This window comes from Lathamus discolor, chromosome 2 (assembly GCF_037157495.1).
Source record: "Lathamus discolor isolate bLatDis1 chromosome 2, bLatDis1.hap1, whole genome shotgun sequence".
NCBI lineage: Eukaryota > Metazoa > Chordata > Aves > Psittaciformes > Psittacidae > Lathamus > Lathamus discolor.
Genome location: NC_088885.1, coordinates 102,512,188 through 102,536,920, shown reverse-complemented (window position 1 = coordinate 102,536,920; position 24,733 = coordinate 102,512,188). Strand labels below are relative to the sequence as shown.

General features: G+C 37.9%; 1 protein-coding gene across 1 annotated transcript in view; it reads left to right on the top strand.

Moving 5' to 3' along the window:
- The first annotated feature begins 2,632 nt into the window (after positions 1-2,632).
- DOK6 (docking protein 6) overlaps positions 2,633-24,733 on the top strand; it is a 243,200-nt gene continuing 221,099 nt past the window's right edge. Inside the window, exon 1 of the mRNA XM_065669341.1 lies at positions 2,633-3,022. Coding sequence (XP_065525413.1) covers positions 2,957-3,022 — 66 coding nt within the window. The 5' untranslated portion in view covers positions 2,633-2,956. The remainder of the gene's footprint in view (positions 3,023-24,733) is intronic.

Below are 24,733 nucleotides of genomic sequence, written 5' to 3'. Positions count from 1 at the left end.
CTACAAACTTGCAAATTTTTCAGGGTTAACCTGTAAGGGAAATGTCTTTTTGTCAGTTAATTGAATAGGATTATGTACTTTTCTGGTTGGCAATTGAAAGGAAATGTTCCTCTCCTTTTTTGATCCTTCAAGAGCTTTCTGTACTTTAAACAATCGCTATTTTCATTTTGAACAAAGCTTATGTTTAATATGTTGTAAGGTGTCTTGAAAAATTCTCTTGTAGGCATATCCCAGTCTTCTCTCTAAAATTACAGAATATTATGATTTGACATGTTGTTAAAGAAGAAAATTATGGAAGAAGTAATATTCTGCCCAAAGTAGAAGTTAGAACTTAAAATATCCTTTTGACATTTGTATAGTAATGTATAAATACCTAGGTATTTATAAATGTATAGTATAAATACCTAGGAAGCCATAACTGGATATAAGATAAGTATTTTTCTCTATTCCTTTTCATCATCATATCTTTTAAAATAGCGTATAATTATATAGCAGGTTTTGCCTGAATAAAAATAATATGGAATCTTACTCCTAGCAGATGTTCCAAAAACCACATAAACAGGAATTAAGTTGAGAAAATAAAAGGACAGGTAAGCTTCCATCTGCTTCATTTAGTAACTGACCATGGCAAAAAAAATAGAACAAACAAAATAAAAAAATTATTCTGGGGAATGAGATTTTTCTTGACCTGGTATCATAATTTCATACCCATCAGACTTGAATGCAATACCAACAGTAGTCAATGAATATGCAAGAGACTTCAGATGATAATATTAGAGAATCTGGGGATTTTGTTTGTTTTGATTTTAAATAGGATGCTATAGCTGGCTTATGGTGGACTAGCAAAAATACTTTCAGCGCAGTTAAAAACGTTTTGGAAATCAGAAACAGCAAGCTTCCTCTTTTATCTCCCATTTCCCCCACGTAGAATCATAGAATGGCTTGGGTTAGAAGGGACCTTCAAAGGTCATCTTGTTCAGCCACCTGCAGTAAGGGTCATCTTCAGCTAGATGAGGTTGCTCAGAGTCCCATCTGGTCTGACCTTGAATGTTTCTAGGGATGGGACACCTACCACCTCTCTGGGCAAGCTGTTCCGCTGTCTCACCACCATGATGGTGAAAAACTTCTTCCTTATACCTAGTCTAGATCTACCCTCTTTTCATTTAAAAACCATTACCCATTGTCCTATTGCAACAGGCCCTGCTAAAAAGTTTGTCCCATCTTTCTTGTAGGTCCCTTTCAAGTGTTGAAACACCGCAATAAGGTCTCCCCAGAGCCTTCTTTTATCCAGCTGAACAACCCCAATTTTCTCAGCCTTTCTCCGCGGAAGAAGTGCTCCAGCCCTCTGATCATTTTTGTGTCCAGTATCTGGACACACTTTAACAGGTCTGTGTCTTTCCAATGCTGAGGGTTCCTGGAAGCAGTACTCCAGGTAATTATATAGAGTGAAGATACAAAGCTTTTCATTATAATTTTATCACCCAAAAACTGTAATCAGTTTTCTAGATTGTATCTTTTCTATTTGCTGCAAGATTAATCTCTAGATGTAAGTTCAGGAGAGTTTTATGGAGAAATTCTAATTTGCAGAAGTCTGGATACACAAAACCAACTAAGTTATAAGAAACATCATAATCCATTTGCTAAGAATATTGTCTATTGATTTTGAAAATCTGAAATTAATCTGGCAAATTTACAACTATAGAAATATGTTTCATTGGCCCAGTCTGTAGCACACTGTATGCTGCAAATTCTGATTCAAAAAACTTCAGGGCAATGGTGAAGTAGAAATTAGATATCTAGGAAAACAGCTTATGAAGCTTTTCTTAAGCTTATAATAAAAATCAAACTTTTATCACTGAAAGCTTTTATGAAGTACAATTTTATACAGCAAGAATAATTCACTCACTTATCAATACTAAACATTTGTGGTTTTTCTTTCTCAAGCAATTTAGGATCATTCTTGTCCGTCCCTATTTTGCATATGACTAAAGAAAACACAAAGCAATTGCAATTTTTTTTTTCCTTCCTAATCTCTTCTAAACATTTCCTATTTTGTTTTGGTGCTTTTTTTTTCCGCAGAAGTCATTCTTTCTGCTAGATCCACCTCAATAAGCAGCCTAAGTAGTTAAAGACAGTCATCACTGCGGAAGGCGGAATGCCCACGTGCGACACCTCATTTTTCAAGTTCAGATAGACTTGTGCCCTTTTTTTTTTTATTATTTTCTTTTGTAGTTTAGATATTTGTTTCCTCGAGCTAGTTGTGTTGACACAATGTCTGAACATCGGGTGCTGGGCGTCTCTCACTCGGCTTCCTAGAAACACACACGGAAAGACGCCCTCCTGGGCCGTGTTTCCCAAGGGATCTGCACCCCTGTCGGAGTGGAGACAAGTGGGTAAAACCGCCGAGCCCGAGGAGAACACCTCGCCCCAGCTCCGAGTCCTGCGCGGGGGCGGCGGGGGCTCACCCCCCCGGCGTCGGGACACGGGCGCCGCTTCACCGCGGAGCCCCAGAGACGCGGCCGCGGCCACAGCGAGCGCTGGAGGCGGGCTCCGCGGCCGCGGCGCCGGGGGCGGTGTCCCCACTCCGCTCCGCCCGCCGCCCCGCCCGCCGCCCCGCCCGTAGGCGCGGGCAGCCGCGAAGCTGCCGCCGGGTGGAGCGGAGCGGAGCGGAGCGGGGCCGGCAGGCAGGGCGGCGGCGCGGGGAAAGGGAGCGAGCGGGCAGCGGAAGAGCGGAGCGGTAGCAACCAGCTCCTGGTGCAGCTCGGAGCAGAGCAGCGCAGCTGCGGGAGGAGCGCGGAGCGAAGCGCGGCGCCTGCCGCTGCCTGGATGCCAGAGGCGTCTCTGGAGCCGGCGGCCGGCGGCACCCAGGAGGGCCCGGGGGAAGAGGAGGACGAGGAGGTGGCGGCGGCGAAGGAGGACTCCGAGAGCGGAGCGGAGGAAGCAGGCAGCGCTGGCCATGGCCTCCAACTTTAACGATATAGTCAAGCAGGGCTACGTGAAAATCCGTAGCAGGAAGCTGGGGGTAAGTGAGCTCTCCCTTCGCTGTGCTGCCCGGGGTGGTGGCGAGGCGCTGGCTGCTCGGGGGGCGGCCCTGGGGGCGGCGGGGCCCCGGGCCGGGGCCGCCAGCGCTGGGCGCGGCGACCTGCTGCTGCTGCCGCCGCCCCTGCTGTTCGGACTTCGGTCCCGTCTCTGTGAGGGTCGGTGGCGATTCGCTGCCGTTGCACATCGGAGAGAGCCGGCTTCGCCCCTCTCCGTCTCCGGGAAGGCGCCGCTCCTCCCTTCTTTCTTAGCTAGCGCCTTCCAGGATCACTGTCCGAGGAAAGCTTCTCCCCATCCCTGCGTCCTCAGCTCAGGCCATGGCAGACACCCTATCCTTGGGCGACTTTACCCCCGCCTGCCCCTCGCCCTGCTGGGGCTTGGGTGGGTGAGGACGGCGCAGGCAGGATCTGTAAAAAACTTTGTGCACAGATTCTCCCTCCATCCACCTTTCGTTTTGGGAAGGGGGTGTCTTCAATCAGGGCAAGGTCTGAAAGTATTGGAGGCTGGTACCACAGCAGCCCACTAGTAACTAAGAAAAGTGGAGTAGGCGGCAGGTGCCCGAGGGCATGGGTGCTGGGGAAGGAGAGCCTGTAGCGGGACGGGCGGCAGGGAGGGAGGAAAGGGGGTGTGAGCTGCTTCAACCAAAGAGCAGATGAAGAGGCTGACAGTGATCAAAACTAGGGGCCGCCTCTTAACTGAGGGTGACTGGCTTCTGCACCCACTGGGATGTTCAGTGAGACCGAAGATAACACCGTGTTATCAGATTGGCCACGGGCACTTTCCCTGCTGGGGCACAGCGAGCCTTGAAGAGGCAGTGAAGTCGGAGCAGAGAGCGTTCATGAGCCAGTGTTTCCTAAACTTCAGAGGGTCCCAGGACTCATCAGTTCAGACTTTCTCCTACCCTTTGTGTGTGTGAGAACGAGAAGGCTCAGGGGAGCTGGAAGCCTTGAGGCTGCTGATGTTGTCAATAATCCCAAGAGACCAGGGTCACTGTGAGCTAGAGGCTGAACTTGGCTGGGGCTTGGAGCTGTTCTTCGGATTCATCCATGTTCTTTTTTCTCCAGCTAAAGTACTGGGTCCCTGCGTGCTCTGCCCTCCAGGAAGGTGGACTGCTTCTTCATGCTTCCCTCAAAACCTAACAGAGCAGGGGCCATGTGAAATCTCCCATCCTCCCATGTTGTGTTCTGTGAGCTTATCACAGTGCTAGTATTTACCTCCTCCTCCTCCCCTCTTCTCCCTTCCCCCAAGATGCTGTGCTTTGCTTGCAGACACAGTGTGCAGGATGGTGGGAGACTAATCATAAATTGACCTTTGGATCACTTCAGTGCCTCAGCAAGGCTGTTAATTCCAAAAGAGCACAGAAGAGTTTGGTCCCAGCCCTTAATAGCGCCAACTCCAAATGTTTGAGGGATAGTGAATTCAAAGAGAATGGATGCTCTTATTAATGATTTTTGCATCACTAGAGTCACTCCATGCATCAGTCAATCATTAGTCTATCTGAAAAAGCAATTTCTAAGCCTTAGTTTGTTTCTGGCAGTTATCTGCTTAATCTTTTCTCATCAGTTTTTCCTCAGCTCAGCAGTGTTATTAGATTGGCCCAACACAAAGCAGTGAGATGGTGTCACATCACCTTGATGTTGGTAGCTGAAAGCAGGGTTAATCTATTTGATTTGCAAATAGGTATTTGAAGGTATCTCAGAGTCATTTAAGTGTGAAATTATGTGTATGCATATCTCTCTGTATGCAAATACTTTTATATGCCTATATGTGTAGTGTGTATGCAACAAATGGGGAGTTCATATTACAGTAGTGTTGGATGATACTTTCTGACTTGTGAAAATGAAATTGTGGAAACAGTGATATGTCATTGCAGCATATCTTAAGTAGCTTGGATATTTTATTTTGAGGACAATCTGATTTTTTTGAGGGGGTGGAAATATAACTCCATTTTTTTTTAGTAGATATTATTCATGGTCAGAGTGATTATCATACTTCTACACTAAGCAGAAGTGAAACAATTCAGACAGTATCAATTGAGGATTTTCTCCTACTGAAGAGGTGTGTGTGGGCAACAATCAGACTATACAGCCCCAGGCAGGTGGTGATATAAGCTTAAATATGACATACGGGGATGCACATCTGAATAAATCTATTAAGTACAATATAAAATGGATTATGTTTTATAGAAAATAGCATCAAAATTCAGATGAGTGTGATGGTTGAAAGGTATGAATATGTGTATATATATCCATAGATAATTGGATTCTTGTGACTGAATTTTTAAATTAATGCAATTTTTATTCCCTAAGTGAAACATTAAAGGTTTGTGGGTTTTTTTCCCTTGTGTCTGTCTCCAAATCCAAACCTTAATGAATTGCACTAGAGCTGTCATAATGTGGGTGAATACAGCAGTTTTCAGGGATATAAATGTCTGTTAACAAATGTATATTTTTAACCTCCAAAAACATTGAAAAGAGGGAGGAGAGCTATGGGTTCTGGAAATGAAGGCTAAGATAATATTGAAATATGTAAATAGAATTGTATCTCTTGCTGGTTATGTTTCATTCTAATACACTGGAAATTACGGGGTTTTGGGGTTGTTTTTTTTTTTTTTTTTATTTGGTCATAATAGTGTACATTCTTTGTATATTTCGATGTCTCCTGAAAAGTAGATTGATGAGAACTTGGAGAGCTGAGGTGACTAATACCAATTTTAGTGCTAGACTTGGGCAATAAAAGTAATTCTAACCTTTAGGCTGGTAGCCAACTCATTACTAAAATTCTTCCAGTGCAGCTTTTACTCTGTCTTGTTTCGTGACTGAGGGAGCACTGGCTGGGAATCAAATGGAAGATACTTCAATATAATGCAACCTATTAAGTTTCAGGTAAATCTGAGTGACCTAAAAGCTTATAGCAAGATCAGGTAGCATATGTAATTTTATATATATATAAAAAAAAATAAATCCAACAATAGCAATCTTTGATTTGGTTTGGTAGAATTTAGTTTTTCAAGAATTCTGTTTTCAGAATCCCAAGTTGTAAGTCTTCTTCTGATTAACTCCTTTTATTGATTTTGTACTTTGGGAGGGAAATTGTAAAGAGTTTGTATTTTACAAAGGTATAAGATATTTACCTCTGTTTTATTACAGCTGTACATTTCTTTAAATACTTGTTACCCTGGCTACCTACTCCCCACATAGCTGCAATTGTTTTCATAGTATGCATGAGTGTTGTCATCAGTCATGGAGGATGGACAGATGTTCAGCCTGAACAGCAGTTAGGACTTGGAGCTATTTTGCTATCAGTAAGTGATTCTATTCGGAAAGGTTATTTGAAGTCAAAGATGAGACTTAAGTCTTGATGGGAATACACGGCAAGAGGTACTGTGATAGTTTGCTCTTACTTTTTTTAGGTGATACCTGATCATTGAGAGTTTTGAAGCCTTTTCACCATAATCATCAAGTCTACCACTGGATTTGCATCTTAATGGACTCCTGTATGTTTTCAGACAGTCCAGTATGTTCAAGTAGCCTTCATTTTTCTGATATCTTTAGGTTGTTAAAGTAGCTTCTTTTGATGTAGGGTCAGATAGTCAGCTTACCAAAATGAGGAGCTTTACCAGCCTCTCTGTTACCTGACATCTGCCTCCACTGGGATTTTTATGGTTTCTGCCATGGAGCTATCAGGCCAGAAAGAGACATCCACCCAGTTAGACCATTTAGTTTATTTCTTTACTTTTGTTCAGTATGAGCTGTACTTAAAACATGTCTATAGTGTCTTGTAATTTTAAATACATATTAAAGCCCATGTAGTGATCAGTCTCTTATGTATACATGACATGTTCATCGAGGTGTCGCAAGTATTGTTGAAACCTAGAAACTGTAGTCAGTGAGGATAGTTGTAATTAAAAATCTTCTTAAAATCTGTTTCCTTGCAGCCTAGGTATGTCTTTCTTTTCAGTACTCTGGCATTCCTGTGCTGTTTGATATTTTGCTTTTTCTCTAATACTGTATAAAGGAAATACTTCATTCTTGCAGCCGTTACATTTGACCTGTGTGACCCTCCTTTGAAATAAATTTGATTGTAATGTGGTGTGCTGTTCAGATCAGAAGAGGTCATTTGTGTAGCATGGAACAGGACTGTGCTCCCTTTGTTCTTTTGGACTCTTTCATACTTGTGTCACATTAAAATTCATATGACACAATTTTATACTGTGCTGGCTGTGCTCATAGGCTGAAACTTTCTTGTAACAGATTGGAATCCCTTTGTTGCCTCCTAATAAACTAAGCTGTGAGGATTTCATGCCTTGTTGAAGTGCTGTTCCTTAGATGAAAAACAATTTGATGTCACATTAGGAAGTCTAATTAAAAATGAGCATTGTGCCACTTCTGTAGTCTTGGTTTGACCCATATCAGCCTCTGAAGCAATAATCTTTTTGTCTGTGTGTGGGTTTTTTATCCTTTTTTTTTTTTTTAATATGCTTTAGTCACAGAACAGAATGGTTGGTGAATAAATACTGATTTTTCTGTGTTTCCACATACTAAGTAGAGTTATTTCCTGAGTGGTTCAACTTACACTCTAATAATGCTGTCTGAAGAGAAAATTATAACTGTCAGTCAGTCTTGATTGGAGAATAAGTAACAGGTGGCTCTTAGTCACCAAATGAAAAGTTTTACCATATAACTACCCCCCTATCTTAACTATACTTTTAGATCGTTGCAGGTACCTTTTCTGGAAATGAACGTAGTGTTTCTTCTTCTGCTGTCAACTGTGTCTTCATCAATTAGCTATGAATATGAACCTCTGATTGCAGCTTGGCTTCTCTTGGAGTAGTGCAGTATGCGTATTATAAAATCCTAACATTTAATTGAGGTTGTGCATATATTTAGGGTGAAGAAAGCGAAGGGATCTGCAAAATGTCCTGAGTTTGAGGTTAAGTGATTGATGGCAACAACTTTGCAAGTGGGTCATGATGAAATCAGAGGGTTGAGTAAAGGTTCTTCTATTTCTTTGAGTTGCCATAGCATATTCTAAGAAACAAACAAACAAATAAAAAAACCCAAGAAAACAGTGCAGTTTGGAATGGATATCTTTTCCATAGATTATTTTATACTGCTTTCTATGGGAAATCTGCTCAGCTTGTTTGAAACTGTATCCTGATAGATGTCCTAAACTACATCTCAGTGCATGAAAATGATTCACATGGGACTGTTAAAACTTAATTCCTATTTATAATGAATTTGTTTTATTTTTTGGTAAAACTCCAGACTGAGAGAATTCTTTCTATGTAAAGCAGTTCCTTTTTTTATGCTCGTTCAAGACCACCTGAGATACGGAATTAAAAGGATTTCACTGTAATCCATTAAAGGAGCTAGTCACATTTACTACTTAATAGTGAAAGAAAGTATCATCTAAAATACCAAAACCTACTGCTTTCAATACTTCTTTGTTGCCACAGTTACATGAATGGATTTGAGGAATTAAATGAAAAATACGTGGATTTTCAGTTTGGTCATTATGGAAAGAGCAATAATTTTGAGCTTTTGACCAGTTCATATTGATCAAGCATATTGTGCAGGAAATGGAAAGAAATATCTGGCAGCCATTGTAAACAAGGTCAAAAGTCCAACTTTTTTTTAATGCTAATATTTGTGTTTAAGGGAACTTGTGAGTCAAGCCTGCGGTAAGCACTTTGGAGTTGCTGTGTTCCCCAGTTGCTTTTCTTGATGTGCTTTTCCATCTCTTGATTCTCAAGAGGTCTGATAGCCAAAGTTCTATTAATTTTGTAACGGATGGTGCATATTTCAAGGGACAAGTAGTTCATCTTTTGCTGACAGCATATCACATCCATGTTATCAGTGGATTATAGATGCTTCTCTTTTTACTCTTGTGTGTAATATTATTAGCCTTACTGAGATTACACCTTAGCTGTATCAAGATTACACAAAGAGAAGTGTTTGTAAACTTGATCTGTTTCCCTTGTGTATTGCGAGATGGTAAAATTTTGAGAGTTTATTTGTATCTCCTGTAAGACACAGAAGTCAATTTAAAGGTACCTATTAACTTGGGTGGCTTTGGTTCAAGAGTCCAGGCAAGAACATTAGCTACATGCATAGAACATGAATCTCCTTGTTGTAAAATGCCCTTCAAATCCTACTCAAAGGAGATGTGCTTTCACAAATTGCTAATTGTAGAAGGAACATTCTCTATGAATCCTTGAAATACACAAGGAATTATGCATGTAATTCCAGTAGCGAGTTTTCTTTCTAGTTTTTTAGAAATAATCTCTCTTCAAATCATTCATTCAGATTTTTGCAAGCAGTGCAAAATGCTTTATAGCGGTTGCCTGGCAACAACATATTCAGGCAACAGCATATGTGAATCAGTTGTTAGTTGTACATTTATATATACATGACTATGTACAGATAACACATTTTAGATAGGAACTAAAGAGGAATTTTTTTAATAAACCCCTCTCAAAAAAAAAGTACAAATAAAGGGTTTTGGGTCCACATGACATTGAACAATTTGTCTTTTATTTTTGGCTCTGTAAAAAATGTGCTATTTGAACAGCTTTTCACAAATGTCATGATGTAGTTAATATACTCATGCATACTGAGTTATATTACATATTCTCGTTGTTGAAGGTAAAAATACTTTAATATGTGTAGATGCTAAACTATATCCCTCACTGGTCTTTAATAATGTGTTATTGAAGCAAAATGTGGGTAGTTTATATTGTAGACTTTCATATCTGTTATATTGAAGATAATAATTGTATGTGTTCTGCATGTTGTGTTTTAATCTCTTCAATTTGCAATGCACTTCTAAGATTCAGAAAGATACCGGTGTATTGTATTTAATCGTCATTTAGCTGATTTTCTTTTTTTTTTTTTCCCCAAGGTAAAATACAGTTCCAGTCTAGATACCATGAAATGTCTTTAGTAAAGTCAACAAAGCTAAAGAAGGAGACCTCTTAATCTTGTGGAGCAAGTTTGTATATGGTAGGTCAAAATTCGAGGAGAAAAGTCGAGGAAAAGTAGAGTTTGCAGTATCCTGACACTTTCGTATCACATAAGTGCTTTCTTTCTATTAGTATTTTTGTTACTGTTCAGGAGGCATCCCCACACATCATGTCTGAGAAGAAAATTTGTGTGATTGTTTAGTGCAACTAGTAAATCACTATAACTGGTAGAAGTCAAGAGAATTTTCAAACAGTAGATTGTCAGCTGGTGTGAGAATTGTATCTACAAACAAAGGAGTACTCTTATTGACCAGCATAGGCAGAGTCTTTCTTGGAAAGCTGAGACTAAAACTGAGGAGTTTTGAGTTTTGATGTTCATACTGAAGTCTACTTAAAAATTAAGGTAAAAAATAATGCAGTTGGTAAGGTATTAATGAAATGTACTTCTTTTCAGTGAGCTCCACTAGAAAGTAAGTCTTCCAGATTTTACAGCTTTTTAACAATTGTAATGTGTGAAATGTATCATTACCATCATACTGAGAGGTTACAAGACCATGCAAATGAACCTCACAGGAATTACTGTTCACTTTAGATGCACATAAATTAGGAAGATAATTAATGAAAGTGGTACATCTTTTAAAAGATCTTTTTTCTCTCTGTTGTTCATTAGCCAAACTGGTCCTCATCATCTCCAGTTTATCTGCACTGAACTTTGGAAGTGTTGTATACATTAATGTGTCAGAAGAGGTAGACAGTACTGTTTCATTGCAAAAAGAATTAATAGCAAAGTTTGATATCAAAAGTTTTTCAGTATGTAAAACCAAGTTAGGACTGCTTTTTAGCAGAACGTTTATCGTACTTCTAATGCTTTCTGTTTTTTGTCCCTGGAATATTTTTGTTAGACACTTACTCTGGGGTCCCCTGCCCTCGGAGTGAACTGGTATATTCTCTTTTCTCATGCAAGCTCCTTTTTCCTTCAAAGAGGAAAGAATACATGTAATCTTACAAAATAATAATACAAAAGCGTCTTCTGAAGGAGTAGTTATAATTATTGCTTGTGTACAGTGCCTAGAAATAGGAGACTGCATGTGGTTGGTCTTTTGGCATTATTGTGATAAATATAATCTGTATTAACATTGTTTTTATTTTTTGTTCTTCTTTATCAAACTTCTTTTAGAAAATATAGTCTTTGATAAAGTAATTACCTTGATACAATAACTGCATTTTCTAGTCCAAATATGATGAGAAAATGTGAAAAAATAAAGTGAGGCTTAACAAAGAATGGAGAAAACTTCCATTTTAATTGACGATGTACTAAATTATTAATCACTGGATTGGTATGATGATAATAAGGTACTTTCAAATGAAATTGTTCTGCTGATGAAAGTATTTTTTTGTTCATGCAGTTGGAATAATAATACTTTCTCTGAAATTATTTTTAATTTTTAATTATTTTTAATATTAAATAATAATAATTATTTAAAATTAATTATTTTTCTTCTTTAAACTGTACTTTTAAACTGTGTCTATGAATACCTCAGCAGGATATGGAGTTTCCTATAAGAACAGAAAAAGAGCAGGGGTCTCTTGGCACAAATAAAGCAAGCTGTACTTGATAAGAGCATCCTCCTTTCAGTTGCTAAATACCTTGAGATCTGATGTGTAGCAGGCACTGAAGGTCCTCAGCTTCTCATGTTATTCTTAATCAACATAATTCTTATTCATCTGTCAATCATGCAAGGCCAAATACTATGTTAGTGAGATCATCTACTCTTACATTAGCCATTCTTGTTCTTAAACTGCAAGGTGTTTACCTACTGTCCAAGAGAGATTGAGACTTATCACCTGGGATGGCTTAAGTGTCTCATCTGAGAATATATTTACTGACTTCTGAGTATCAGAGAGGTAGTGAAGATATATCAAGCTATAACTCTGTATGTAGTATTGAATTTGATGCTTGGTGTTATTATTCTCAAAGTTAGTTTTTTGAACTCCATCCAGGTATACTGTTACTGATAATCCTAACAAGATCGAGACTTAGGGAGATACAAATACACAAAGAATTTTTGAGAGTGAGGAGAAATATAATGCTGCTGTTGGCCTTTCATTTGAAAAGCATTTATGTGTGTATACATGCGTATGTATATAAAAGAAAAGCAGCATCCTAACAACAAAGCTTGAAGGTAAATTTTCCACAGTTGTAATAAGAAGGGTAGTAAAATAGGAGATATTTTAGAATCATAGAATCATAGAATAGTTAGACTTGGAAAGGACGTTAAGATCATCTAGTTCCAACCGCCCCTGCCATGGGCAGGGACACCTCGCACTGAACCATGTCACCCAAGGCTCTGTCCAACCTGGCCTCAAACACTGCGCCTTACTAATTTTTATTTTCTGTCCTTCTTGTATCTTAAATTACAGTAAGTTTTTTGAGCTTTTTGCACTGTTAATGGAATGACTGCTTTCTAGAAGACAGAAATCTTTGTGCTTACATGTTGGATTATATATGAAAAGAGTTAAATTTTAGTCTTTTTCAGAGATGTTATTTGTAATCTTGAGCACTTTGATTCATTCTGTTCTTATTCTCAATTATTCTAAGTCCACTGTACACTACATAAATTAAATTTAAAGCTGCATTAAGGCCCCTTATGCTGCCAGCGTAATGAATGCTGTTAGTGGAAATAGGAAACAGGCTTCCTGAGCTTAACTTTTCTGTCTGTAAAATGAGTATAATCTCCTTTCATCTACAACTTCTTTGTTTTGTCTGCTTCAACTATAAACTCTTGTTAAATTCTCTATTTAGATATGTGGGTGATCATGATCAAAGCTGTTATTAGTCGCTAACACTGTATAAAATACATGAGAATAAATCAGAATATTTAAGTGTTTTGATTCACAGGACCATGGAATGGCTGAGGTTGGCAGTGACCTCTGGAGGTCATTTCATCCAACCCTCTTGCTCAGGCAAGGTCGCCGTCTGTTTTAATATTTTATGAAGACTGTTACTTTTGTTTGGAAGATACATTTAATTGAATTCTTCTGTGAAATGTCTTTTTTTACAGTCAGGATTTGTTCAGGTATCCGAGTTATTTTATTTTTGTTGTGTATAAAGAAAGTAAATCAAAAGTCTTGAATGGTTTCACTTATAAAAGGAGATACTGAAAATGTTAAAGGTGCAGTTATTCACATCTTATCTGTCAGAAGACTTCTGAAAGCTAATTACATTCTGTGGGACAATAGGATTACTGGTCTGAAGGTGCGGGTATAAATTTCTGACCCAGACATGCAGACATTGGCTGTATTTGTCAAATGCATGTCACAAAATGCAACAACCTTATTTTAAGCAGGGAGAAGTTTTAGAGAGATTACTGCAACATCTTTTTTTCTTTTCTAGTGCGGTGTATCACTGGTCAGATTTTGAGAAGGTGACAGAGTTTTCTCATCTCCAGATTTTATAAAAGGTGTATTCTGCCACAGAAAAAAAATAAATTGAAAACCCCATACTCTCTAGGCTTACATGAAGTTTCAGCTAAGTAATAGTAATACCTAGCCTTAAATAAGTTGCACATTTTACCCATTATCTCAGAGCTCAGCACAGGGAGCATGTGTCTTCATAGTCCCGTAGAGGAAGGTCTGTGGGACTTTGTGCATATTGTAGGAACAATCAGTTGAATCCGCTTGCAGAGTCTAGAGATGACAAAATGTGTTGTTTCTTGAGGAAATCTACATACACAGTATGTGCAATTAAGAAGCACTACAGAGGCATTTGTTGAAAAGAAATGTATGAAGTCAAAAAGTAGTTAATTAAATTACATCTCTGGTGGTGTTCAAGGCCTGGTTGGACAGAGCCTTGGGTGATATGGTTTAGTGGGAGGTGTCCCTGCCCATGGCAGGGGTGTTGGAACTAGATGATCTTAAGGTCCTTTCCAACGCTAACTATTCTATGATTCTATGAATACAGTTTGTCCAGAATAGTAATGCTAGCATGAGCACTTCCAAAAGATTTCTAACAGTCAGTATTGTCAGGGTACTGGTTTGCCTTTAATAATAATCTAAAAAGTAAATAAATCTTTTTCTGCAGCCTTTTGAAATCACTGAAAGATTTGTATTCTCTACAGTACGTTACGATCAAAGCAAAAAGCTAATATGATGTGTATTGGTAGAATACACTCTAAAGCTTATACAGTGCCAACACACTTAAGGTAGTAATATGTTTAATGAAACCCAGTTCTTTGATCATATTACATTTTTTCCAATAATTTAATAATCCTGAGGTTTAGGATTTTTTAACAATGAAAATTCTAATCTAGACCCATCCTAAAGAAGAATAAGAGGAAGGGAAATATTATAAATAGCAAATATCCTATTTTTTCCTGTAAATACAAAAGCATATATGAACTAGATCAGCTGGGTTTGGTGGATGTGATCGTTCCTCTTATTAGATCTCGCTATTCTGCATAGGTACATTTTTAATTGCTTTTGGCATGTAATAGGATCAGACAGCAGGAAAAGCTGTGCAACAGGCAAAAAGTTTCTCAGCGGTAAACCTACATTTGCATGTGAACTGTACTGGTGTGAATTAGTGAAAGTGAGATTTACAAAAAGCAGAGTAAAAAATTCGAAAATCTAACTTCCCCCTTTGGAACAGAATCTCTTAACAGCTGTTACGATAATGGCGTAAGATTTATTTAAATATATAAATATTAAAATATAGCAGAAGGAATAAGGAGCAAAAGAAAGGAAGCAGACTTCTCTATGCTGATGTTATTGCATAAAAGCAGGAATGGAATTATTTTTATGGTCCCAGAGTTTTTAGTAAAGCAGAAGACTGCATTTTTTTTTTTTTTTTTTTTTTAAGGTAGAGTAGAAATGTTAGCGGAAAGGCTCTATTTCTAGAACATCAGCCATTGCACAGTACAGGACATGCCCACGACCCAGAGCCCAAACAGGATATTGGTTATGTACTACCATTTCAGGCATTCAAGTTATTTTGAAGAATTAGGTCTGAATGCCTGCAGAGGATCATTAGAGATGACTCTTTTCAAACATTTCCTAATCATTTGGAGTGAAGTTAATGCTCCCAAATCATGAAAGGGAGCTGTAGCTAATGATAACAGCTTAGCAGCCAGTGGAGAACATTAGCTAAACCATTGGAATTATGCATCTGAGGTGCTTCAGAAACTGAAACTGCACAGTGAGACATAAGGAGGCATCTGCAGAGAAGCCATGGAGCAGAGTTAGGTGAGATTTATGGGCAATGAGAGGAAAATTTCTGCTGGTGGGCCTCCTATTGTACGTACTTGAGGATAAATGTTATTGTAGCAGCTTTTATGCAATAATATACCTAGAGCATTTCGATGTATTTCTTTGGGATTTTTTTTTTTTTTGAGCTGAAGGAGAAAATAGAAAAATAAATGTTATTTGTAAATGCTTTTGGCATGATTTTGACACAATCATGCCATAATGCAGTTTGCATCCTAAGAGAACTCAGGGGTTCAATACATTTCCAAATGTTTTTGGAGGTGTATTTTCCAAAACTCTTGATGTCAGAAAATAATTTTTGCCTAGATTTGTGGGTTTTCTTTTCCTCTGAAAAACAAACCAGTAGTTTCTGCTGTGTTTCTGTATAATGTTATTCTGTGGCTTAGAGTAATTTCTCCTGAAAAAAAAAAAAATAAAATATTCAACGTGAATCTTTGCTGCTACAATATGAAGAAAATTGAGTTTGAAATTGTGGTGAGGTAATATACCTTGTTCAGGTCAGAATCCACTCCTTTGTAATACATGAAACATATCCTAGACCAACCTGTAGATAAATAATTGATCTTCTGATAGCAAAATTAACATTTTTCCATTCTGCAATCTGCAAATTACCAGAAAGAGTAAATACCTGTTCTCATTTAAACAAATGGATACACTTCCTGGTATACTTAATTGATTTACTTGTGCTAATTTAAAAGGCTTGAACTAATGTGCCAAATATCTACTTGTCAGTAGAAAAGCATACGAAGAAATACAGCCTCCTTCAGAGTATGTTAGGCTTTTCGATCTAGGAAAATGTAAGAAGTTGTAAATGATACTGATTTTTGTTGACCTGAGCTAACCCACAGTAGTGCCGCAGCTGTGCTCTTACTGATGCTCGTGTTTGAGTTGAATTTACAATAGATGAATGGAGTTAAATGAGGGGATTTGAAACGGGGAGTACTACTTGCCACCCTTTGAGTCAACTTTAGACAGCTACAAAGCAAAGCATAGCCGTTAGAATGATTATGAGTGAAATAGTGAAAATGGAAGAAGCTCAACGAGCAATACATAGACTTTTAATTTCTACTTGTCAGTAAGGATTTTTCAGTAAGATAGGTTTGCAGTGAATTTGTATAAAAATACAGAGAAAACAACTCTGCTAAAGAGGGCTAAATCTGTGCTTGATTTGCAAATGTCTCTGAAAGTGTATGTGTTTGCACGTGTTACACACCATCCACAGGGCCCACCATGGCAGTGAATATTTTGGTCAAGTTTCATTCATTCCTTTGTTACAGCAATTTTCATAAAGTAAAGTTCTGTCAATCCCAGAAAATGCTATTAAAAACTAAGCTGAATAGAGCAGTTACATTTTCAAAATTTATTTTCTAGGTAGATAAGTAATTTTAGGAATGCATCCCATGTAAATGGGATTTGTTCACATTTTGTGTTTCAGCTTTTCTTTGGAATCGGGAGAGTTAAAAAGCGTAATTTCTGAAACCAAAAATTGAAATGCTTGTGTAATATTTTGTCCTCAGAACCAGATGCCTTAGGCATAGGCCTTTAATCCCTGTGCCCTAGTTACAGCAATTAAGGTTCATGAAATATAAATTTTGTTACATATGCATCTTGGTTCCTCCTTTTTTCCTGTTTCAAAATCAGTCTAAAATATTAATGATCACATTAAATGCACTCTGTTGTATGAAGAACTGTTAATATTGCATTCTAGTTATCCTGACAGATGCAGGGAATGACATTTTCTAACATTTAGACTTAACTGTGTTCTCTTGCTGAAGGAAATCTGACTCTTGACTTTAATATGGTTTCTTGTAGGCCTGACTCCTTATCTGCGTTTAAATAAAAGGTGCTGAAGATATGCAGCACTTTGGAAAACCACAGCATATAATTGTTCATGATTTCTAGTGCTGCAGTGCAAATTAATCATTGTCGAACTGTGCTGGGGGGGATCGAAATGCCTAACAGCTTTGTGATCTCTGCCTGGAAGAGCTTAGACTCTAACATCCGAAATGTTAAAGCTATCCTTCAAAGTCTCTTTTTTTTTTTTTTTTTTTTTTTTTCCTCACTGAAAGAATTTTCCCCATCTAAATTTATCATCCATTTCTGCATATCATGTCTATGCAAATGGATTTCTAAAGCTTGATTATAACAGCTCCCTTCTTCCCCAAAACTGATGAAGAAATGGTCACTGATGTGAATAAAGTACACATGCTTTCATGGGAATAATAGTTTTGTTTGGATCAGGGAAAGCACTGATAGGGCATGGGGGTGGGGTACAAATAGTGGTAGGAAACCAAGGTGGTTTATGTGGTTCAAAACTGAAACAAATAAAAGAAGTGCCATTTGTATAGCAACAGGTATAGCAAATGAAGAATTCACAGCCTTCTCAGGAGTGGGGTTTTTGTTTGTTGTTATTTATTTATGTATTTTTTTTTATTTTTAAGACAGAGGCATATGTCACTGTAAAGCAACTATATCTACTTTAATGTAGCCAGAAAAGAGGCACTTAGCTGTTCCACAGCAAAAAGAATGAGTTAATAAACCCCAGCGTACAATCTGTCTCTGCTGTAGCTCTTGGCACACAACAGCTCTAATTGGTGAAAGCTATTGAGGCCTTAATTGCTGATTTTGCAGTACTGCCGTGTTTACTGATAAGGTTTAATGCAAGCCCAAATTTGTTAACTAGAGAGAAACAGTCACACTTGCATGAAGAGTGTGAGGACAAACAGCAGGCTTTTCTGAAGCACCAAATGACAATGAGGTATTTCATGACGTGGCATCATTAGATTTCCCCTTTGAGGCTACTGAAATGTTTTGGTTTTTTTTAAACGGAAGAGCAGGAAAAATGTTTGAGCTATATGTTACGTAGGTAGTACTGAAATAAGCCTATGGTTGAAGTGATAACTGGATGTTCACCTTGTTGATTGATATGACAGATGTCAGTTTCTCTTTTATTTTTTTTTTTTCTTGGGGAAGGACAGATGCAACTATTAGATTTGCATTGCGTCAAGAGATCTGGGATGCAATGGAGCATATGAAAGAAGAAACTCCAGTTGTGCTCACAAGCCTAAGATTATCTACATAAATAATTTTATCTTTCTAATATTAGTCTTAGTATCAAACCTATTTTCTAAGGTGCCATTTCATTCAGCTGAATATAACAAAAGCTTTGCTGTTTCCCAGATGAATGGACAACCATTGCATTTAAATGTTAAAAAGTTTAGTCCATGAACTGAGATATCCTAACATTCATTTTTAATGCAGCATTATTAGCGTAATACAGTACCCTTTTAAAGCTACTAACCTGCTGTTTCATTTCTGAAGTATAAGTTAAATTCATTATTTGTGTTAGAGTTTATATAGTAGTAATAAAACTACCAAGTAATGTTATTATATGGATGTTTATGTGCTGAAAGCTAAAAGGAGAAATAAATGGAAATGTGTTTCACACATATCATTCTTGATGTGCCAGTTTTCTGTGTCTTAGCATGTTTTTCATCTCCTGGATAGATAGCTTAGACCAGAGGAAAATGTAAGGTACTATCTGAGTGAAAAGCAGGTACTACTGTGAGCTCCAAATGAGCTTTTGCCTTCATGTTTGAAAATACATGAGTCTATTCAATTTTAATCCTTGCATATTGTTGTTTTAACCTCAGCCAACAACTAAGTATAAGGCAGCTGCTTGCTATCTACACTCCTGGTGGGATGGGGAGAAGGATTAAGATTTATTTGATTTTGTTACTGGACATACTGTACCTTGAGTAGATTCTGTAAGCAATATGTCATCTCACATGGTTCATAAAGTGCATATTAATTGGCATAACTGAATGTGTGTAAAAAAGCAGATAATTGTACCTTAGAACAGTGCTTTAATCCAGTATTTATTAATGCGCAGAGGATGAGAAATAGGGCATGTTCAAGTCTGCTAAGAAAAATAGTAGTAATCAGTACTGTATTGTTTCTCACAGTTTAAATGGAAATTGTCAAACATATATTAATTAAAAAAAAATTCAATTTCAATTAATAGTCTGTTTTTATTGTAAATTTGTCTACTCCCAGACCAATTTTGATACAAATGGTAATCATTTAAGTAAGATATAACTCCATGTGGGTCTATTACACTGTAAAATATTAAAAGTTGATTTACATGGTATTTTAGATATGTAACAGAACAGCTTTTTTTGAATACAGACAAGTGATTTTTTTTTTTTTTTTTTTTTTTTTTTAAGTTTCTTCAGGGCTCTGCAGCCTCTGTAGTAACACATAATCTTAGGTAGTTCTAGCCTTGAAAGGCTGATGGTAAAAAACAAGACTTCTGCCAGTGAATTCATGGTTAAACAGAACTAATTATACACACGTGAGATGCATTCCAAGTCAAGAATGGCTGTATCTATCTCTGCTTTTAAAAATCTTGGAGGTTTGCAAGTCCAGTTCACAAGAACGACCTTTCCAGACTATTTGGCAAACTTATGTGGTTACCCACAGAATGGGTAGCACTTTAATCAGTTTGGCTTAGAATCTATTATCTACTATCGTTCTGCTACCCACAGATGCAGCAAAATGTACATAAATACTGTTGATTTTACTAAAATTTGAACAGCATGATATTTCCAAGAAGAGTTACAGAAAAGGCAAAATAACTTCTAGTATCACAGGTTCATGCTCTGTAACTCTGAAGCTGTATGCTTCATTGTGGGGTTAAAAAACCATAGTTACATATTTTCTTTCCTGTTGCCAACAGATACCAAAATGTATCTTTCTTCTCTGTTAACCTAGGAAAGGGTCTTCTGTCAATCAGTAGTGATGGCAAAATCATGAACTCATGCATTTGCCTTTCCTTCTTTCACTTCACTGAAAGAAAGAAACAAAGAAAAACAAACAACCCCCCCAACAAACAAACAAGAAACAAGTTTTTAATAAGATAGGCTGGAAAACAGACTACTATGTTCTTTGACCTAGATATTGTTGTAGAAATATTAACTCTTGCATTTCCTAACCATTTAATCTGTAGGTGCATGTTCACAATATTATGCCATAGTTCTATGTTTAATTTTCTACCAGTAAATTTGCAATCACATCTTACTGCATGAACTTTATGAAATAAATCACATATAAGGTGACTCTACTGTAGAGTGTTTTACTTTTAACAGTCATATGAGTTTAGATTTAGTTTCCTATTTTAATTCTTCTTTACTTTGAGACTTTCTTCGCCTTATATTTTAAGTGGTGTTGCAAAATTAAAATGTGGACAATAAAGTTTTTAGAAGCACAAAATATTATTTGTTTTTATCTTCCCATGATGCATATTAGCATAGGCATTGTGGTATTTGCACTTCTGTGTCAAAATCAAAATATTAATCTTGTAAGAGACAGCAAACTCTTATTAAAGCTCAAAGCACCAGTCAGATTGAAATGCACTAGGCCAGGCTGTCTCGTTTTACCTAAAGCCTCGTGTTAGTATAACCTTTGTGAATCTTAAAAGCATGAAAAAAGTTTTGGCTGAAAAACCCACTTTGCCTGTATAAACAGTGATTCAGAAGAACCAAGGTATTAGTCCACAATTTGGTCTGTTACACGTCAACTGTCCAGAACTTTTATCCAGTTTAAAAGGCATTAACAAATTTTAAACTGACATTTTCCTTTTTCAGTAATGATAAGCTTCCTAAAGATTCGCTTTTTGCCTAATCTAAAAAAAGAAAAAAAAAAGAGATTATTTGCTATTATTTGCTTCTCTTTAATCAGTAGATGGCTCTACCAAGCCACTGTCAACGTTCTGGTCATGGTGGCTGCATTTGATTGAGGGCGTTCAGGTGACTTCAGTAGGTAATTGAGGTGTGTGCAGATGAAGAAGGCTCTTCAGATCCTATTATTTTATTTTTGTTTTTATTCTTTTTCCATATAAATTAGGAAGAAAGGACATGGGTAATGCATCTGATGTAGATATTCACGTACTAATTGCACTTAAGTGGTGCACTCGTGTATGACTGACTAAGTCATGTTCTGGGTCAGCTCGTGCTCATTTTGAATATGTTCACAGCAAAATATCTTGGACCAAAAAAATCCCTGCTGTGAAAAGCAATAAGCTATACAGCATAATCTGAATATAACAAACTAAACAAAAAGATTTAGGAAGGAAGAAACAATTTTTATTTTCATGCCTCTATTCCAGTTGATTCCTCAATTCCTTTATAAAGTTTTCCTTTGTGTACTCATCCAGTGTATTCTCTATTATTTGTTGTCATTCGTTAAAGACAAACAGAATCAGTGATAACTTATAATAATTTCTATCACATACAGTACAGTGCAGACATCTGATATGAGTTAAACAAATAGAATTCCTACTACCCCAATCCTAACAAAACAAAACCCTAAACCCAAAAAACAAACACCCCCCCTCAAAAAAAAACCACCCCAAAACAAACCAAAAAAACCACCCCAACCCTCCCAAAAAAAAGCCCAAATGAAAAACCCCACAAAAAAAAACCCAAACCAACCTTCCTCAAAGAAAACCCCACAACAAAAAATAAACAACCAAACAACCAAAAAGAAATAGAAAGCAAGCTAAAATGAGGAAACACTGTGTCTCTCCATAATTGCATTTTCCTCTTACAACTCTTTGATGCATCGTAAATGCAGCAAGCGTGGCTATTAACTTGATTCACTTTCACAATACATTGTCGCTGCTCTGGAGAGAGATTTGAGACAGTGCTGGACGAACAGAAGAGAAACATGCTAAAACAGAAGTAAACCCTTAGGATAAGGCAATGAAGGAGACTTTAGAAACAGTCAATATATGACAAATATTTTCCAAATGAGAAATAAAGGAATATAACTTCTGTAGCCAAAATTACAATTTATAGTTTCTAGCATTGCTATGCTTGTTGTAATGTTTTAACCCACAATACTTGTTAGCCTTACGTTGCAAGGATATCACTGCAGGACAAAAGGACTTATCTGATTTCTTATTGTGAGGCTGTTTAATTCCACATTAATATGTCACATACAAATGTGATAATAGATAACTTGCGCACATAATGTTGCAGTACAGTGGTTTAAATTTTCATTTTTTGCTAGATCTGCCTTTTAAGTTTACTTTCTTGCAGTTAATAATGTATTATCACTGTGACTGGAAAAATATCACTGTGACTGAACTGTGAAATTTTAGGCACTTGACTGGTCGCATTTGAAGACATAGCTAAATGTATGATGTCAGTTCTTGTTTTTGAAGAAGATGAAGCAAGCCTGGATCATCCAGCTCAGTGATGCTAATCATATATGGCCAGGATAGATATAAAAGCGAAAGAGTAGCGAAGATATGTTCATGTTTTAGTTACAGGTTTTGGTTGGTCCTTTACTACCTACACTAAGGCAATTCAAGAGCCATCTGTGATGAACAATAGAAAATAAGCAGCTACATTCTGTGTTTTACTCACTTAAACTCTCTGAACCTTTTTCTGCCTTATGCATCTGCTGCCAGTGCTGTTGAGTCAGCAGCTTATTTCAATTCAAGTAATCAAAACTTTGAAAAATTACTTTTCTGCTTTTGTTTGCCACACAAGAGCAGCTTCTGTCAACATAATCTCCTTTTATTTTAACTCTGTTCTTCACTCTTTTCTGTGGTAGAAATCTACCTCTGTGTGTGCAAGGGTTTAATTTCTGTCCAAGGTCACAGGACTGTAGACTTACCAAGCCTTACTGGCAGCTGGGAAAATTACATTTGGCAGCATGACCATTTTCCTTGGAGCTCAGTGAGTGCCAGCACACTGCTCAAGCTTTCCTCTTGGCTAATATCTTCTCTACTGGAGACCTAGAAAACTGTAGCCAATTAAGATCATGTTTCTTTCGGTTTCATCTCCACAAACAGCCATCATACTATCTCTTTGTCAGTGTACTAAATTCCCTTTTCCACAGTAGAAGAATAAGTTGGGGGGATACACAAATCACAACCAGCATTGCTTAAGACACCTTTTATTCATTAAGCTGGTATTAAGTAAATCAAACCATTGTTAATAATAGCAGGTAACAATTCACACAACAGCTTATTTTCTCACACAGTTTACTCACATAGAATCATAGAATAGCTAGGGTTGGAAAGGACCTTAAGACCATGTAGTTCCAACCCGCCTGCCATGGGCAGGGACACCTCACACTAAACCATGCCACCCGAGGCTTTGTCCAACCTGGCCTTGAACACTGCCAGGGATGGAGCACTCACAACCTCCCTGGGCAATCCATTCCAGTGCCTCACCACCCTTGCAGTAAAGAACTTCCTCCTTATATCCAATCTGAACTTCCCCTGTTTAAGTTTTAACCCATTACCCCTTGTCCTGTCACTACGGTCCCTAATGAAGAGTCCCTCCCCAGCATCCCAATAGGCCCCCTTCAGATACTGGAAGGCTGCTATGAAGTCTCACGCAGCCTTCTCTTCTCCAGGCTGAACAGCCCCAACTTTCTCAGCCTGTCTTCACCCGGGAGGTGCTCCAGTCCCCTGATCATCCTCGTGGCCCTCCTCTGAACTTGTTCCAACAGTTCCATGTCCTTTTTATGTTGAGGACACCAGAACTGCACACAGTGCTCCATGTGAGGTCTCACAAGAGCAGAGCAGAGGGGCAGGATCGCCTCCTTCAACCTGCTGGTCACTCTGCTTTTGATGCAGCCCAGGATATGGTTGGCTTTCTGGGCTGCAAGCGCACACTGCTGGCTCATGTTCATTTTCTCATCAGCCATCACCCCCAAGTCCTTCTCTCCAGGGCTGGCCGCTCTGAATCTCTTCTCTGCCCAACATGTAGCTGTGCCTGGGGTTGCTCCAACACGCTTGCTTATAGTCACTTTGCAGGAGGAGTGGTGGGAAGCCGATGTAACTGTCTACCCAGAAATATAGGGCTGTGCTGGCATGCCAAGGACTTCTAGGTAGGTGTTGGGGAAGAACTTCAGGGGGCCCTTTCTCTCATGACGTCTGCACATGATACTGTAGTCTTTGTATGTACCAGCCACTGCCTCGTTGGATGGAATCCGAGTTGTACAACCCATTGTTAGTATTTGTGTGTGCCCATGGCCTCGTCCTGTGTTTTTTCATACTTGAAGAAAATGGTGATTTATTAAATGTATACTTCTTTCAGTTGTTTGATATGATTTATTTTCTAATTAAAGTTTAAATAATTGCAGTAATTAAAAGGCAATGTTTGACATAGAGGATAATTCAATGTTGTAATTGAGGTAAACAAAAATAATAATTTCTTGTTGCAAAGGTAAACAAAAGGAAAAGTATCTGTGTGAATAATGGAGTCTCACTAGAAGAATCATGCCTGATGTTTCAGCTAAAATATTTTTGCCTAAACTGTCAAGTTACTTCTATAGTAGCTCTGCATCTAGATGATTAGAAAGGTGAGAGAGGAGCAGGAATAGAGCGATATATTTAATTTCACCAAAATTACTTTAGTCAAATTGTCAAATGTGATGTAATTGGTGTGA